Source organism: Anoplopoma fimbria, chromosome 3 (genome assembly GCF_027596085.1).
Source record: "Anoplopoma fimbria isolate UVic2021 breed Golden Eagle Sablefish chromosome 3, Afim_UVic_2022, whole genome shotgun sequence".
In the NCBI taxonomy this organism is placed as follows: Eukaryota; Metazoa; Chordata; class Actinopteri; order Perciformes; family Anoplopomatidae; genus Anoplopoma; species Anoplopoma fimbria.
In genome coordinates this window covers 7,186,511-7,204,965 of record NC_072451.1, presented here as the reverse complement: position 1 = coordinate 7,204,965, position 18,455 = coordinate 7,186,511, and the positions used below count along the sequence as shown (strand labels likewise).

Below are 18,455 nucleotides of genomic sequence, written 5' to 3'. Positions count from 1 at the left end.
ATGCAGCTAAACTCTAAAGCACAGTTATATTGTTTTCACTCAAATAGAAGTTCTACATTACATTAAATTACATTACAGTCATTTAGCAGACGCTTTTATCCAAAGCGACTTACAGGAAGTGTATTCAACATAGGTATTCAAGAGAACTACTAGTCGCCAGAAGTCATAAGTGCATCTCCTTTCTTAAACAAGCATCTAAAGCATCTAAATCAACCAGGACTGAAATAGTAAGGATTTGACCCCCTACTGATACACTTTTTTAAGAATGTTGACAAATGTTTCCCTCACAAGCTGTAATTAGAAATCACATAATCTTGACTCTGAACGTGGATATCCTGTATTACACCCCACAGCTCATTTGCATATATTGACCAGTGACCAGAGAACTTTGCCTCACTACAATAATGTTATAAACGAATTACAGCCACCACTTTTTATTGCATCAATCTCATTCCTGCACCCAGACTAAAACAAGAGAAGTATCCTAAATGCTTAAAATACTCAGATTATGGTTTGTATCCATAACTGTGTTATATAATAGTTATAATAGTTTCTGTCTGTATATATCACATTTCAGTTACTGTGGATTCTTTACTGTTTTTTTATTGCTCTTTTGCTTATTTATAATACTTATTTTTTCTACCATGTCTCTTGTTTCCACTTTTTATTGCATCAATCTCATTCCTGCACCCACCAAAGCCCCAAAAAACAAAAACAAGAGAAGTATCCTAAATGCTTGAGATACTTAGATTATGGTTTGTATCCATAACTGTGTTATACAATAGTTATAATAGTTATAATAGTTTATGTCTGTATATATCACATTTCAGTTACCAAAGCCCCAAAACCAAAAACAAGAGAAGTATCCTAAATGTTGAGCATTCACTCTGCTGCATTCAAAGACATAAAGTTACCTGTTGGAGCACTATCCAAGTATCCTTAAAATACTCAGATTATGGTTTGTATCCATAACTGTGTTACACAATAGTTATAATAGTTTATGTCTGTATATAATCACATTTCAGTGACTGTGGATTCTTTACTGTTTTTTTTATTGCTCTTGTTTCCACTTTTTATTGCATCAATCTCAATCCTGCACCCACCAAAGCCCCAAAACTAAAACAAGAAAAGTATCCTAAATGCTTAAGATACTCAGATTATGGTTTGTATCCATAACTGTGTTATACAATAGTTATAATAGTTATAATAGTTTATGTCTGTATATATCACATTTCAGTTACCAAAGCCCCAAAAACAAGAGAAGTATCCTAAATGTTGAGCATTCACTCTGCTGCATTCACAGACACAAAGTTACCTGTTGGAGCACTATCCAATATCCTGACGTCATAAGCTCCAGAGCACCTGTAGTTAGCAGCTGTCCCGTTATCCCAGACCACCACCACCTCCTCCGGACTCTCAAAGCTCCTGACGGTGCCGACATGCCCCTCTCCCCCGTCCTGCTTCCCCCACTTCCAGTCTGGTCCTCGGACAACTCTGGCTCCGACTCCCTCCATCATCGCCCTGTTGTTCCTGCCGGTAGTCATTTAAGAAACCCGGACACACACACCTATTACAACTTAGGTTAATGTAGTGTAGCTTTCTTGTGCACAGTTTTCCAGACGTGAGCAAGTCCAAACAGGAAAGAAGGCTGGGAACAAGCCACAAAGCTAGCCTGCTAGCTAAGTTAGCTTCCTGGACCTTCCTGCAAAACTACAACTCGTCGTGTGCGAGCCAGTGCCTCCTAATGAAACACCAATACACGTGAGCCCAAATGCCTATTAAGTAGCCACATTGCTAGCCCAGTCAGATCTCAGTGTCCTCTTCTCTCCTCCACGAGAATGCCACCTCTTCAACTTAGCGAGCTAGCGAGCCCGAGTGGCTAGCTCTCGCAATGCTAGCAGGGTGTACAGCTGTCCTGTCTTTGTGGTAAATGTAGTTCTTTTAGGTGGTGGCTCGTCCTTGTTGTTTGTGTCCCGTCGAGGTGAATGAATCCATCCGAGGTGCTCCCTTTGTCAGCCAGAGAGGGTTCCCTGGAGTCGACTCAGAATACACCCGTCGCCATTATTGTCAATCATCGTCCAGACCTCAGACGAGCAACAACTAAAGCTCCGGAGATGAACGACAAAGCCCGAAGACGGCTCGGGAAAACGAGGACGCGTCCGGCTCACACTGCGCATGCGCAGCTGCAACATGCGAACCCATTCCCAGCTTTCTTTAGGGATACAAACCATGATCTAAGTATTTTAAAGCCCTTACTGCCTGATTTCATTTACAATTATATAAAAAATATTTGTGCTGATTTTATTTTTTTTTTTTAATTTTTTTTTGCAGGCTTACAGCAGCATAGAGTAAAATGCACACAAGAGACATGGTAGAAGAAAGACAAGATAAAAAAAACCAAAAAAACAAGTATTATAAATAAGCAATAAAAAACAGTAGAAAATCAACAATAACTGAAATATTATATTTACAGACAGGATACAAACCATGATGTAAGTATTTTAAGCCCTTACTGCCTGATTTTATTTACAATTATATAAAAAATATTTGTGATTTTTTTCCATTCAGCTTTCAGGGATACAAACCATAATCTAAGTATTTTAAGCCCTTACTGCCTGATTTCATTTACAATTAAATAAAAAAAATATTTGTTTATTTTTTTTGCAGGCTTACAGCAGCATAGAGTAAAATGCACACAAGAGACATGGTAGAAGAAAGACAAGATAAAAATAATAAAAAAATTAAAAAAAAGTATTATAAATAAGCAATAAAAAACAGTAGAAAATCAACAATAACTGAAATATTATATTTACAGACAGGATACAAACCATGATCTAAGTATTTTAAGCCCTTACTGCCTGATTTTATTTACAATTATATAAAAAATATTTGTGCTTTTTTTTCTGTCATGCAGATGCTAAATTAAGTGGAGATTGTTCATTTCAATATAGCACATACAATATATGTTTCATATTTATTATCTACCCAAGATCTTCCTTGTTGCCAGTGTTTTGGTACTTTTTGTAAAAAAGAAAAAAAAAACGTTTAATGAAATCTTAAGTAAAGAGGTAAAAAATGAAACACCAAAGTATGGTTTACATTTTCTGGCACTGTGAAGAGACATGAGAGGTGTAGACAATACATTTTGGTATGAGGCAAATTAGCGACATTAGGCATAATTGGGTATAATAGTAATTAAACAAATTCGGAAGCGGTTTGAAGCGAATTTGCGACAATAGTCTACAAGGGGTTAAGCCATAATGATAAAGATACAGACAGATATATTTTTTTATTATTATTATTACAATAATTTAAACTAACCCACCTTTCCTAATAATGCGGACAGACATGTAGCCTAGTCCTTTCATGCATGAATTATGACAACCTCAGTCAGGATTTTTTTTACCAAGTGTTTTTATTGCTCTTTAGGCATGAAAAACAAGATTTGAACTTTTTTTTTAATCCAGCTTTTTCAAAGAGATTTTTACATGTCCACTCAGGTGGACAGCATGCGTTTTTGTTTTCAACTGATTAAATATGTATTTAACAAACAAATGAATAAAATGATATATAAAGATGTGAAAACTAAAATAATATATGTATATACAAAGAAAATGTGCTGACTATCTTTTATGATAATTGGCAAAGCACCCAGGGCACAAAGCCAGAAGACACTGCATGCAGATGTGCTTGGTTCTTCGTGTGCATGCAGCATCATGGCATCTGTTTGCATTTTTTTCTTCAGTATGGGATGATGCAATAGCGTTCACTGTAGTGGCTGATGTGCAACAATGCCATCAAAACCCATGCATATACAATAAAACAACATTTGAATAGCTGTCCACTGTAGTGACCTCTATGCATGAAAGGGCTAGACACAAACATAAATCAATGTTTAAGTTTATTTTTTGGAGCAAAATATCTTATTTATTATTATTATTATTTACATAGAATATGTATATACAGTACCAGTCAAAAGTTTGGACACACCTTCTCATTCAACTACTTTGAAGAATCTAAAATATAAAACATATTCTGGTTTGTTGAGCATTTGTTTGTTTACCACACAATTCCATATGTGTTCCTTCATAGTTTGGATGTCTTCAATATTAATCTACAATGTAGAAAAAAAAAAAATAAAAATAAAGAAAAACCATTGAATGAGAAGGTGTGTCCAAACTTTTGACTGGTGGGAATATATATATATATAGATATATATATATATTGTCCAAGAGTGGGAACATATAGTATATGAAGCATCATTGACGATTAACAAATACATACTAAAAAACTAAATATTATAATAAAGCATATGAATGCATCCACCCATACATTGTTTACTGCACTTTGGATTAATAGTGGTAACATTACAGCTCTCTGAGATGATAGCAGCAGACATTAATTCAAATACTCATGATTAAATGAGAACACAGAGGACTATCAGCAGCAGCATGAGTGTGTCAAAGGCCACAAGCTGGTATTACTGAATGGAATATATATTTTTTTCACTTAAAGGCAATGTAATGTGTTTTTCTGAATATACTTATTATTGTTATTAATATATATTATTTGGCATATTGAATGATCGTAGTATTTTTTTTAAAGTTATTTATCATTCAATCATGATCAACAACTTGTAACTTGAAGCCTGTCATTTTTTCCAGTGTCACATTAAAAGTGCATATACAGAAATTTACAGAAGAATTATCAATAAATACAAACTTTAGGGATGTTACAATGATTTGAAGCATGTTTGCCTTATAGCCAGTGACTCCAGAGTCCAAAAGGTGAGGGTGACTAGGCCACTTGTAAGTTCATCTATAACCAGTATCAACCTAACATGTGCAAAATTGTATTGTTTCTTCCATTTAAATGTTTTTTCAAGTCATACAAGACTCACCAGATTGTACATGCTTTAATATGATCATACCAAAACACGTTTATGTTAGACTTCTTTTAAAATCAGACTCCATAAACTTACAGTGGGCCTTTAATAGAATATCCCACGTGACCTACTTTTTTCCCTCTCCGGGCATTGTGTAAGCATTATGCAGCAATTTACCAGGTAAAATGCACCGTACAGGTCTAATGTGAACAAAAATTCAACTAGGCCTTAAACATAGACTTTCACTCAGGGTAACTCTCAACTAGAAGGGCCCCAAGATTAGGTAATAATACAGTTTATAATGCTGCATACAGTATCAACAAACACATTGGCAGCTAATTCAATTACCACTAACTAATTGCCACATGCTGAACCTTGAGTGGTTCGGCCCCCTGTGTGTCTGTAGCCCTTGGGGCAGTTGCCTGCTTTGCCTGGTGCCTGGTTGTTAATCCAGTGTTACTGTGAATTTCCACTTTAGGAAATCCCTGATAATTATTTTTTACAGAAGCTTAAGGTGTTCTATGATGATCAGGCTTTCTTTCCAAATATCTTTTTAATTGTCTTTTGGCTGAGTTTATATCCCACTAGAGGCACTAGATTTCAAGGCGTTATGCTAAAACTGCAGCGCCGCATGGTGCACTTCCCCTCTGTCGCCGGAAGGGGGCGACAGAACCGACTGAGTGCGACCGGCTCCACTGATAGCCGGTCAAAGAGCGCCCCTGCTCGCTGATACACATATTCATATATATCTGCCCACATCAGGTCCCCTTGACTGTCTCCTTCACAGTGGGCTCGCAGGCAAGACACAGCTGACTTCCAAACCGAGCTGGCCGCTGTCCTTGCAGTACGGGGGATAATAATAATAATAAAACAGGGACCTTGCAATGATCTCGCTGGACTTCAATTTCAACATTTTGACAAGGGACCTGTCACATTATCTGGAAAATCAAGTGAAAGTCGGGCTGTTCGGATCTGGAGTAGGACTGTCTCTGGTACTGGGCTTTAGCGCAGCGTACACCTGCTACTATCTGCTGTCTGTAGCAAAGGTAAGGACATAATAACCCCACCGGCTGATTGGCCCTTTTAATCCCCGTATGTGCATTTAAAACATGTGTGTGCGCTTTAAATGAGCATCATCATCATCATCATCATCACAGATGATACTCAACATACATCTGCAGATGGAGGTTCCGATAAGGTTGCATCTAATGGTCCACGCCTGCACATGATAAGACACACGTTTTAAACCAGCATGCTTAACGTCACCGGGATTACATATGATCCACATCCACGTGCAGCATTTATGTAACAACATAAAAAAAATCAATACACATGCGCGACAGTTCCAGTTAAGGGACTGCATTGAATGAGCCAGGCTAACATTAACATTAGGATTGGTTTTTCTGTAAGTTGCAACTCACAGTCACAGTGTTTATTCTATGTCATAATACATTCCAATTTAATATGTTTTTTTATGCATGAGTTTAAGATTAGAATATTTATAGAAAAAAATACTAAACGTGAATCTGGTTGAATTGGCAATGAAAAGAACTGGATTTAAAGCAACATTGTCAGTAAACCCAATATTTGCTGCAGTGGAATGACTTAAAACAAACAAAAACTTGGCTAATAGACCAAATTATGCAACAAACCACCATGCCATAACAAGTTGTTATACAGGGCTAATGCATGCATAATGTTTATTGTCAGTATGTTGAAGTATAATAGATATCTTAAATGCAGGTTCATGCAGATCATGAGTGTTAGTTAATTAGTTATACCCTTCGTTACAATTGGATGCTTACATTTTATTCCTGTACTCAATTACTTCTCTGTTTTAAGTGTCATTTTGTTTTGTTTGAATGTTTTGCAGCTGATGTACATCAGATGATTTGATGTTGAGTTTTAAGTTTTATTTTTATTTTTCCTAATTAAAGAGATGATTAAAGATGCTTTATAACAGCAACTGATCGGACTTTAATGAATCCCTGAGGCAAAAAATAAAGAAGCCAATACATTTTTCTTCTTTAACCTGTGCCCCACTTTCATCACCTGTCCTTTTGCAGAAGCCACAGCTCATCTCTGGGGGTAAGAAGTTCTACCACTTTCTGAGGGAGCAATGTCCCGTAGTGTCAGAGACCTACTACCCCACCTTTTGGTGCTGGGAGAGCCGCATCCAGACTCTGCTGAGACCCTTTGTCACGGCCAAACCAGGGGTCGTCTACAGAAAGTAAGTCCTCGTTATCCATCAGCAGACACGTTTCACCTGGTTAACATGTGCATTTGAACTCATAAAACAGCATCAGTAGGAGAGGTCATGGAGATAAGTGTGCAGAATGTCAGATAGAAAGTTTACCTTTGACATAGTGCAGCACATGCACATTTATGACAGTTTACTTATTCTGGTATTCTTGAGTAATTAAAGGCCACTGGAGAATTTTCCTTTCCCGCAGTGAAAATCTCCATGAATTAGCTTGGTCACTGAGAATCTGCCATTGTGCATTTCCTGAATCTTTTGTTCCGGTTTCACAACTGGAAACAAATCCCAGTCTTGTTCCTTCGCTGAGATTGAAGGGCTCAGAGGAGAAAGCAATCTTTTGTGCCACCATGCTGGCTTTGGGCCGCCCTGCCTGCTCCTTGATAATGTACATTCTGTTGAAGATTAATTGCCACTGCATTCCTTGCCCCCCTGCGCACATAAAGGAGATTACAATGAATTAAGAGAGACTTATTTTCCATTATTACTGTTTATTACTTATTTATTCATCTTACATTCTTACATACTTTCTTTTATGTTTTCAGACATTCCCTAGTTTCCATAACCAATGCTTTTGGGCCAAGTGTATGTGTGTGTGTACACAGTTTGAATTGTGCATGTATTCTGCAATATCATCTTGAGTGGTTTGTCAGCCATGTACTTGGGATTGGAAAAAAAAAGAATAATTCCAAAAATCCCCCCAAAATTTCTTTGTTCACCCTTAACATAACAAATACAAACATAACCTAAAATAAAAATGAAAATGTTTTAAAAACCTTAACAACTAATTGAAATGTTTTACTGGTGCTGTTTCTCACCCAATATCAGCAATAGCTGGAATAAATCTGTTCAGCATGTGTTATTATCTGTATTTCATATTTACACACTTGATTATTCAGAAGTTGACACATTAAAACATGATTATTGACGCTGTTTTAGTTCGTGATTCTTCAGTTTAATTATTACGCTCATCATTTTTCACACTGCCTCTGCTTTTGGCGCTCTCCTCAGCCAAGGAGACAAATATTCCCATAATGCATCCTAGTCCAACTGTCTACTATCAAACAAGGTAACATTCACTCAAGTTATTATCACATTTCCTCGGGGTACAACAGGACATCGTCCTTCCCCCCCCATAATGAAGTTACCCAAGGTTGACCCAAGGACGGACACGGTAAAAACTGTCCCATTTGTCATTGGCTGCCAGGGATGAAATTCCACTCATCTCATTGTCCGAGCGGAGGATGAGCACCAGGTCTCCTCACACTTAGTCCTCTGGTCACTGTGGATCGGCCCTCACTTTAAAGTCTAGCTCAAGGTGCATATTTCATGGCGGCTCTGTAATTTCATGCGGATGTCTTTACAGCCAGCCTGCTGTGTGTGTGTGTGTGTGTGTGTGTGTGTGTGCAGTGCAGGTTTTTTTAAAATGCACTAGCACCGGGGCCGAATGACCTCATCTGCCTTGCTGGGGTTGTATAGACCAGAAATTGATCGACCATAAGAACCCACTGGTGCAGTGCCCTCCTCCTTATCTTAACTCGCTGTGTGTTTCAAAGCACTCTGACGAGAGAATCTCAAGGAGGCGGCCTGTAAGTGAGCGCTCTACTCACATATCCAATTCCCCTCTGGGAGTCCTTGTGATGGATACAATGAAGTAGTCACTTTACCTGGAACAGGAACAGAAATTATTAATTGTGTGAAGAAAGGAACCAGATCATTTTAAAGACCACTCTGTGAAGCGATTTAATCAATACTGCCCTGCGTGTTTGCATGTGTTTGACCGAAACAAATACATACATAGAGATACAAACAAAAGATAATAGTCATTTTGATCGTTGTTGCTGAGTTGCGTGTCTCTCTCCTCTCTGCAGTGAGCTCATTAAGGCAGCAGATGGAGGACAGATCTCTCTGGATTGGTTCGACAACGACGACAGCCTCTCTCATCCCGACCCCGCCACCAGGCCCACGGTCCTCCTTCTTCCAGGTCTGACCGGCACCAGCCGAGAGTCCTACATCCTGCACATGGTCCAACAGAGCCGGGATCTGGGCTATAGGTGGGTGGTCTTGGCTGGATACCCCTGGCTGAGGTCCAGCACTGGGAACACAATCGCACAACTGACACTCTCTGTGCCTTACGCTCTAATTTGCCATCCAGATATTTTGTCCAATCAAAATCAGAATACCTTTATGATGTCTTTGTAACTTTTATGTAATGCATGCATGCGTGCCGGAGGTTATTTCAGGTGAAGTGTATCAAATAAAGTGGGCAGCTAAGCTCTGCGTCAGGAGTTGCTTTTGTAAATCGCCAAACGTAGCACAAGCTCCGAAGGTTTTGCAGAGGGAGGCAGTTTTTTCACCCTCTTTCTCCCCCCTCCAATAGACCCTTTTCCCCTGCACTCATTCTTTCACCCAGATTCGGGAGAGGCACGGCAAACTCAGCATCTTCCTCCCCTCACCCCTGTCTGTGTAGCTTAATGAATTACAGCTTATCCCGGTACAAGCTTTGCAGCTTAGCCCAGGCCAGCTTCCGAGTTTATGCTGCAGTGTGTGTTTAAGCGCACACTCCAGCCACACTCCAGACACACACACACACACACACACACACACACACACACACACACACACACACACACACACACACACACACACACACACACACACACACACACACACACACAGACACAGACACACACAGACACAGACACACACACACACACACACGCACACACACTTCCCAGTACTCTTGCCCAACAGCCCATCTAGTCCCACCCTGCTGCTGAGTTACACTGACCTGAACAGCGGGTCTGACTCCAGATTATGGATGAGGGGAGGGATGCTGGGGCCTTTTGCTCCTCAGTACAGGCAGAATGCTCTTTACACAGCTGTGCCTCCCTGCACATCTCATCATATTCCCTGTTCAGCTTTTTTTTTTTTTTTTTTTTTTTTTAAAGTAAGGAACATTTTTTAAAAGAATTTGGGCCACCTTGCACCTTTAGAAGTCGATAACTTGCAGGGACAACAAAAAACAACAAGCGTAAGCGTACTAGCGCATATACGTTATTTCTACTTCCTTAGAAAAATGTCATCATTGATTCACTTGCCAATTAAATCAATGATCAACTGGTTAATCTTTTTGTCTATATTGGATTTTTTTTTATTTTTTAAATGCCCATCACAATTTCCCAGAGCCCCAAGGTGACATATTTAGATTACCTGGTCTGTGCAACCAAGATTTGAAAACCCAAAGATGATTAGTTCACAACTACACAACAAAAGCAAAACAGAAAATAGTAACTTTTAATAAGCTGTTACCAGAAATTAATTGCTGATTCATTTTGTGTTGATCGACCAATAGATTGATCATTTCAACTCTATTTAAACTTCTTAAAGTGACAGTCAATGAATAAATTAAGTGATTAAATACGGTTATGTATAAGAGTATATGTTTTGTGTATTTCAGATGCGTGGTATTCAACAACAGAGGGGTTTCCGGGGAAACTCTGCTGGTGAGAATCTACCGTGTGTCATTCTTTGTCAATTCATTTCTTCTCTTTCCTCGTCCATATACAAACCCAGACATGTGTACAGGATAAAAAAAGGGACTGTTGATGACGGTTGTTTTTTTTACCGTTTGTCAGTTTGACAGCTTCCCCAGTAGAGATGTCCTTGTCGTTGCTTCAGCCTGCACAGAGCAGATTTATTCCACATGTGTCACAAACATGTGTCACAGAGCCCACGGGGAACCCTAAGCGGATGCTGCACGGACAGTGTTGTTGCTCACCAGGGATTGAGTTTCAGGCAGATACTGTATTATAACACCGATCCACAGAAAGATGACCTCGTCGGGCACGTGCTGTTCTGACACCTGCCTTAATCTGTCCTCTTACCCCCGGGTATATTTAGCCAACAAAAAAGGGCCCGAGCTCTGATATCTCAAAGCGTGCCATGGGTTCTAATGTCTAACCCCCACCCCCCACCCCCATCTTTGGAACAGAGGCACACTCTTTATGGACATCTGTATCACTCTGATCCAATCATACCATCACCACCATACAGACATCTCATTCATAACACAAATGGTGTTTCTATTACAGGCAGGGATTGCCCACAATCAATGTAATGTTCCTCTCAGTGGGTGTAAATCTGAATCAGTGGCTGGTCTGTGACCTGCTGTTGTCTTTGTCCTCCCAGCTGCAACAAGACAAAAGGGTAAAAGTGACACTGAAGCAACGTGTCCACTGTCAGTATGATATAAACACTCACTCAAGGTCATATCCACAATTTTGTTGGCTCAGCTGTCCTCTGATTTGGAAAAACTAAAAATGTAAACTCTATAACCTCAGCACTGTATCAATTGCTGGTGGCAAGGCAGGGATTTTCTCCCTCATTTCACTTGGGAATCGTGCTTTTCTATGCAAATGATGTAGCATTTGTACGCTCCTGTGAGTGTTTTCTCTGTGTCCAGTTAGTGTGAATACCGTCCATTGTTAAAATAGGCCAGGGCTTTGGTTTAGAATGAATCGCTGTGTGAAAGATTGCCCCTGCCTCAAAAGACTGTCTTGAGTGCTAGTGCCCTATTTCTAGACCTCATAAAAAGCCTATTACATCACACTTTACAGTGCAGTAGCTTTGCAGTGTAAATTTCCTATTCTTAATATAACTATTCGTATTATAAATATATTAAACATCTTACATGTTTTCAATCAATTTGTAAGTTTAGCTGTTTCACTGTAGAGTCCAAAAGTTGTGCAGGCCTACACAAGTAACCTTAAGAGAGTAGAAAAACAGTGATTTACTTTCCCTGTGTATGTGCTTGAATCTTAATGAAGGGCCTTTAAAAGAGTCAACCGCATCCTGAGAAATCGGACTTGTTAAAGAGGCTCTTTAGAGTTTAAGCTGGTTTGTTTTATAATGTAAAGTAATCTGCCCTGCCTGACAAACTATTTCATGTTGTAAGGGATTTTACCCCTTTGATATGGATGCAACAGTGTTCATCTGTATCATAGCCTGAATGAATAATAAAGATAACATAGTGTTTTTCAACATAAGCTGTAAAATCATAGCTTCACAGATTTAAACCCTTTCTTGGCCTGCAACAAATGACAATTTAATTTATGTACAATGGGTTTTAGAGCTAAACAAATCTTCTGTTCCCCCCTTTTACTCTGTGTAGTGAATGTGGACTCACTTCTGCAGTTAAATGGATGTTTGGAGAGATGCCTAACACCTACAGTGTGACAGTGCAAAACACAACTACTTGGAGAAAAACACAGCATCAATAACTGAGGCCAAGCAATCGGCCTGTTGCCAACAGGCATGTTTTAATGGGCACTGCGCTAGTAGACATAATAATATAGATTACCAAATGCATAATTACTGTTTGCATTTAAAGGTGGTATAGTGAATCGGGTTGGCTGCTTCAGGGCTGCAACTAACGATTATTTCCGTCCCAAGATGACGCCTTTAAATATCTTGTTTTGTCCAACCGACCGTCCAAATCCCAAAGATTATTCCGTTTCTTTGTAAAACAGCTGACAGGTCAGAGGACTGATTCCATCACTCAACCCTCATAGTTATGAGGCTCAGCATGCTTTTGCAGCACAACTATACAACACACCTGATGGGATTTTAGCCCATAATCCCCGGCATATGAGGCCAGTGTTTTATCCCTTAGGCCGCTGGTGCAGCTGCTGGAGAGCCAATCAGCACAAGACAGTGTTTAGTGGTGCTAACAATGACACTGTGACCCCTTAGTTCTAGCTCTAATTTGACCTGCCTTATATAACATAGTGATTGACTCCTGCACAACATATTGCATTACTGTAAAGCACCAGCAGATAACTGATCTTCGCTGGATACTAGACAATATCAAAAGCTGAGAACGGCACATGTGCAGCCTGACAGACTCCATAGGTCCACTTCCTTTGTAGCTCTCTCTTCCTGTAAATAACAAAGGTCTTAATATGACCCAGGGAGACTGTCTCTAGTACATAATAATCTGTTAACCCTTTGTGTCACCGTCTGCATATCTGTGTCTGAGTGTCTCACGCATATCTACTGTATGATATGATGTATAAGCTTTGTTTTTTACTCTATTTGTTTCTTAATATTCACCCATAAAGGTCCAAAAGCATAGTGCAGCAAGTTAATGCATATTCAGTGCAGTCCTTATTATTTCAGTTTAATGTGATAATTTTCGGCTCTGTGTCTGCACATCAGCCATAAATTACGATTATAGTATATATTATGATTTTATTTTGTGTTTATAATATTATCTCTATCCGCATTATCCTCATCACAACCACTTCCATCATCTCATTATCACCCCCAGTATCCTTTTGCACTTTATCTATGTTTGCATAGCCTGTTACAGCAAATTTGAAACCAAGAAAAGAGAAGAGAAAAGAGTGACTCTGTTGTCTTCCGGTCCCACCCAGACCCCGAGGACCTACTGTGCGGCCAACACTGAGGATCTGGAGACTGTTATCGAGCACATCCAGAGGACTAATGAAGCTGCTCCAATCATGGCTGCCGGAGTATCAATGGGCGGGTAATGCAGCCCACTCACATTTCAGTTCACTGCTAACAAATCTCAGAATGTGACTTAAGCTTGTACAAGACATAGGCTATAGTACACTACTCAGAACTACTCATTTATTAATTCAGCTACTCTTTGCTTGGTTTGGAAAAAAGAGACAAAAGATGACATGTTAATAAGTCTCCCTTCTATCTTAAATATTCAACTCTCACTATTCTTATGGTTTTATTGAAGTAGAAATACCTGATATTGGAATTTTATTTGTAATTCCAGCAGTGCTTTATAATGGTCCCAGTTATTCAGTTTAGCAAGCCAAAAAAATGTGTTTGTACTGCACAGCACTAATCCCATGAAGCAAAGGATTGGTCAGAAACAGAACATGTCCCAATCCCTGTTTTTTACCAATCTGTCTCGCCCTCTTTTCATATTCAGGATGATGCTGGCCAACTACTTGGGGCGTAAAGGCCGGGAGACCTGTCTGAAAGGGGTCATAGTCTTCTCAGCGGGCTGGGACGTCTTTGAGTGCACCGCTTCACTGGAAAAACCCCTGGACCGCTTCCTCTTCAACTCCTACCTCACCAGCTGCCTACAGGCCTCTGTGCACAGGTCAGCGGGGGCCGGAGTGGGATTAGCGTGGTGGCTAACTGACCGCTGGTGATAGGGGCTAGTGACGCAGAAGCTTAAATAACTGGGTTTTTAAGTAATCATTTTTCTTGCGTTAAATGAAATGTCACTGTGTGCTGTGTTTTGCACATGTGTGACAATAAGAGTTGATTTACATTTCACATGTTTACGTTAGCTGGCGAAAAAAGCATATTTAAAAAGTCTGGTAACATTTAGCAATTATAAAACCACCAATATCTTGCAATCTGTGCATTAAAGGGACAGTTCAAACCCAAAATCAAAAGAGATCTTGTTTCTTTCAAACGTAGTTTCAACATGAAACTGCTCAAAACAAGATGATGATTAAGGGGGCAGACATCTCTATCTTACATATCTCAAAAACCAGGCAACTTACACTAAAACAGTCTGGATTCATAAATAGCACTATTTGTAAGAGGAATAGATGTGTATTTTTGATTTTGGTGTGAACTGTCCCTTTAACATGGGCATGCTATAAATGCACAGTAATGCTTTTGTAGGACTACTTTGAAAGCTGAGTTTTATTGTTGTTTCATTACGCTGTTACAACCTTGTCAGCATTTTTGAGGGCCATTTTCAGCTGCAAATCATTTCACCTCACACAAGTCGGTGACTGTTTTATTTTTAATCTCCCCTGCAGACACAGACCAGTGCTCGAAAAGTGTTACGACATCGATCATGTCATGAAGGTCGGGATTATTTTTGAGTGATATTTGGCCATTAAATGCTTCTCTAATTAAATTAAGTAGCCAACATTTCAATGATTCACTCGGTCTCTCCCTACAGGCAAAGACCATCCGAGAGTTTGATGAGCGGTTCACCTCCATAATGTTTGGTTATCCTACCAATGACGACTACTACCATGATGCCAGTCCTGTCCACAAGCTGAAATCTGTGCAGGTGCCAATGCTGTGTCTGAATGCCGCTGATGATGTCTTTTCCCCGTCTCACGGTGAGTCCAATCAACCTCAGATTCATGTACACTCTGACTTTGCTTTAACACTTCCGACATGGTGACATGAAGAATGAGAATCTAGTCCAGAAGAGAGAAGAAAAACAGGACCTGAGTCCCGTGTTTCCTTTGCAGCCATTCCAGTGGAGGCAGTGAAGCAGAACCCCAACCTGGCCCTGCTCATTACCTGTCACGGCGGCCATATTGGTTTCCTGGAGGGCCTGTGGCCTCGACAGAGCACTTACATGGACCGAGTCTTCAAGCAGTTTGCTAAGGCGGTCATCGAACAAGGCAGCGGACTCCAAGACCTCTCCTGATAAGAGAACTTAAAGTGTTCCACTAGTTTTACTTCATTTCTTCTCGTATGCCTTTCTTCCTTCTTTCCTTCCTCCCTTTAATCTTTTGTTTTATTTAGGCTATCCATCTTTCCTTTATTCCTTCAATTTCTAATTCAGTTCTTCCTTCTTTTTCTTTTTTTCTTCCTTCCTACATCCGCCCCTTTGACATTTTTCCCCTTTACCAGACATTCCCTTCATTCCTTCTTCCTGCATTCCATCCTCCCTTTAGTCCTTCCCTCTCCGCCTAACCCTATTCTCTCCATTTCCTTCCTTCCATTGACTTTCTTAAATATTCTCCATACTTCCGTCCCATTCTTCCTCCTGCCACAAGCAAAAAAATAATGTTCCTCTCATTTGAAAGGCACATCTTATAGAGTGCAGCATTTGTGTTGCATTCTATATTAATTTATTATTCCAGTACATACATGTACAGTTAACATGTCATTGTAAGTAATCAAGCTGTAAGTAGTATGCTTATTAAAAATGCAAGCATAGCTGTACATGTGGCTTTTGAAAAGAGGAACCATCAGTTGCATTAGCTAGTTAACAAATTCTGCGATTTACCTTGTGCAATCATTTTTCTCATGAAGCTAACACGAGTACTGTATATGAAAATCCAATCACCTTTGTTCATGAGCCTTCAGTACATCCATCAGTAGGATTTTAGCCCTCAGGGATTTTCTTTATTTACTCATGAATCCTGTGTAAATTTATTTTGTCGATCATACTCCTTTAGTTTTTTTATTTTTGTTGTTTGAAGGTAAATGCTATTTACAGAGTTGACATTCTATCCTTTAAAGTAGTTCGATGTTTTGGGGAAATACGCTTATTTGCTTTCTTGCAGAGACTTAGATGAGAACAGTAATACCATTTTCATTCATCCGATTAGCTTAGCTTAGCATAAAGACTGGAAGCAGGGGGAGTTAGCTATCTTAGCTCTATCCAAAAGGTAACAACTTTTTTTTACCATTAGACAGAGCCAAGCTAGCTGTTTCCCACTGCTCGCAGTCTTAATGCTAAGCTAAGCTAACCAGCTGTCTTATATTTTAATACACTGTACAGATATGAGAGAGGTATCTATATTCTCATCACTTTACAAGAAAGCGAATGAGCATGTTTCACTAAATCTCCATATTTTCCTCCTTTTAACCTTCTGCATGCACTTTGATTTTCCTCACATTCAACCTTTACGCACACCAAATAGTTCTACAAATGTATAATATTGAAAATAATTCATTAATGACAAGGAATGTGAAATTGCACTATTTTAGTTGACTTTACCATGCCTCTAGTTCCTTAATGCAGAGCACTTAATTTCGTACGATATATGAAAGTATATCCCTAAAGGCCGAACACAGCAGTTTATGAATCCCACGAAGTTTTACTTTGTGAAAAATGTTGGTGGTTAGTTCTGTAAATAAGTCTGAGGGTGCTAGATACAGGGATGTGAATGAAGTAATGCACATAGGAGTGTACATATTGGTTTGAAGTGGCGGATGTACCTTTATAAGATGCACAGAACCGGGTTGTCACTTTTTGGTTTCGTTTCGCCAACAATGATCAAAGGGGCTGGCTACCGTGTATGAGTTGGCACCGATGAAACGATCTGATTTGACTGGCGGCCAGACTTTCAGTAATGCGCTGCATGAGGGATTCTGATTTCCTGTTCCTGTGGAATTTCGGTCTCTGTGTGTTCTGCCAAGTTGTCCATTTAGTAGCATGCGTCTCATCTGCGTCATCACGTCCCGAAACCTTAATATCACTTCTGTAGCACAAAGGACATGTTTGTTTGTTTGTTTGTTTGTTTGTTTTCCATTGGATGCTGCATTTCATTTTGTACACTACACAAAAAGAAGAAGAAGAAGATAAAAAGAACATCCTGTCTTAACTTGTGCAGCAATAAGATTTTAAATTTAAGAAAAAATAGTATGTTTATCAGTATATGAACATTATCACTATGAGTGTAATATGCTGTATTTAATAAATTATTAAACAGAGTCTAGCTCCATTTGTCTGCTGTCTCAAGTGGTTCTGCTTGTAATGCATTTTCTCATCAGAGCACATTGGATTGCTCGACTGACCGCGTACTGCAGGTTAGAATCATTGACTGCAACTGCCTTTTGTCAGCAGTTCTCTTTCAACTCTCTTTCTCTCCTTTACTTTACTTTTATTCTGTCTTTCTCTCATTCTCTCTCTGCCTATAACAATTGGCTTTTACACTGATAACATAACTAGTATCAAGCTCACACAGCCCTCGGTGACAGACTCGTCCTCTGAAGTCAAGGCGTTTAACAGTTCACCACTTTAGCTGGCTTACTCCGTGACCAGCGTGTCACTGCAGGGTCACACTCCCTCTCCTTCTCACGTCGCAGTCTCTGAGGTTTTTTGCTCCATGATGTCGACTCACTCCACGCTGATGGGCTTAGCTGCTGATAGGATATGCATAGCTGCAGTAGTGGATGAGATCCACCAAAGAAAAAAACTAATCCCTCGGCACTCCACTTACTTTCACCACAACCCCCCCCACCACCACCACCACCACCACCACCACCAATAAGCCCACAGACAGATGAGCTTTGGTTTTAGCTTGATGGTTTATGGAAGCCTGAGAGTAATTAGAGTAGACCGCCAAAAGGGATGAGTGTTTTTGCCTGTTGGTTACAATCTATTAAAAATTGATATTATGTGGCAGGAGTCTCTCTATTATAACTGTTATGTCTGCTCATGTGAAAATGTACTCTGGATAAGCATATAGTCACAGATCAATGAATGTTCTTTATGTTAAGATGAAAAAAAAAAGGATATTTCACGCTGACTTTTTATCACATCAGTGTTAGAAAGTA

At 39.6% G+C, this 18,455-nt stretch overlaps 2 protein-coding genes across 5 annotated transcripts in view; one reads left to right on the top strand and one right to left on the bottom strand.

Moving 5' to 3' along the window:
* mib1 (MIB E3 ubiquitin protein ligase 1) overlaps nt 1-2,115 on the bottom strand; it is a 52,926-nt gene extending 50,811 nt beyond the window's left edge. For all 4 annotated transcript variants that reach the window (XM_054596293.1, XM_054596294.1, XM_054596295.1 and 1 more), the window contains exon 1: nt 1,316-2,115. In XM_054596293.1, the coding sequence (XP_054452268.1) occupies nt 1,316-1,544 (229 nt within the window). In that variant the 5' untranslated portion in view covers nt 1,545-2,115. The remainder of the gene's footprint in view (nt 1-1,315) is intronic.
* A 3,637-nt stretch (nt 2,116-5,752) lies between these two features.
* abhd3 (abhydrolase domain containing 3, phospholipase) lies at nt 5,753-17,554 on the top strand. The gene is made up of 9 exons (XM_054596410.1): nt 5,753-5,931; nt 6,952-7,115; nt 9,014-9,196; nt 10,603-10,648; nt 13,580-13,692; nt 14,113-14,286; nt 14,963-15,011; nt 15,109-15,274; nt 15,410-17,554. Exons 1-9 carry the CDS (start codon nt 5,770-5,772, stop codon nt 15,589-15,591), a joined length of 1,239 nt encoding a protein of 412 aa, XP_054452385.1. The 5' UTR covers nt 5,753-5,769; the 3' UTR covers nt 15,592-17,554.
* The last annotated feature ends 901 nt before the right edge of the window (nt 17,555-18,455 follow it).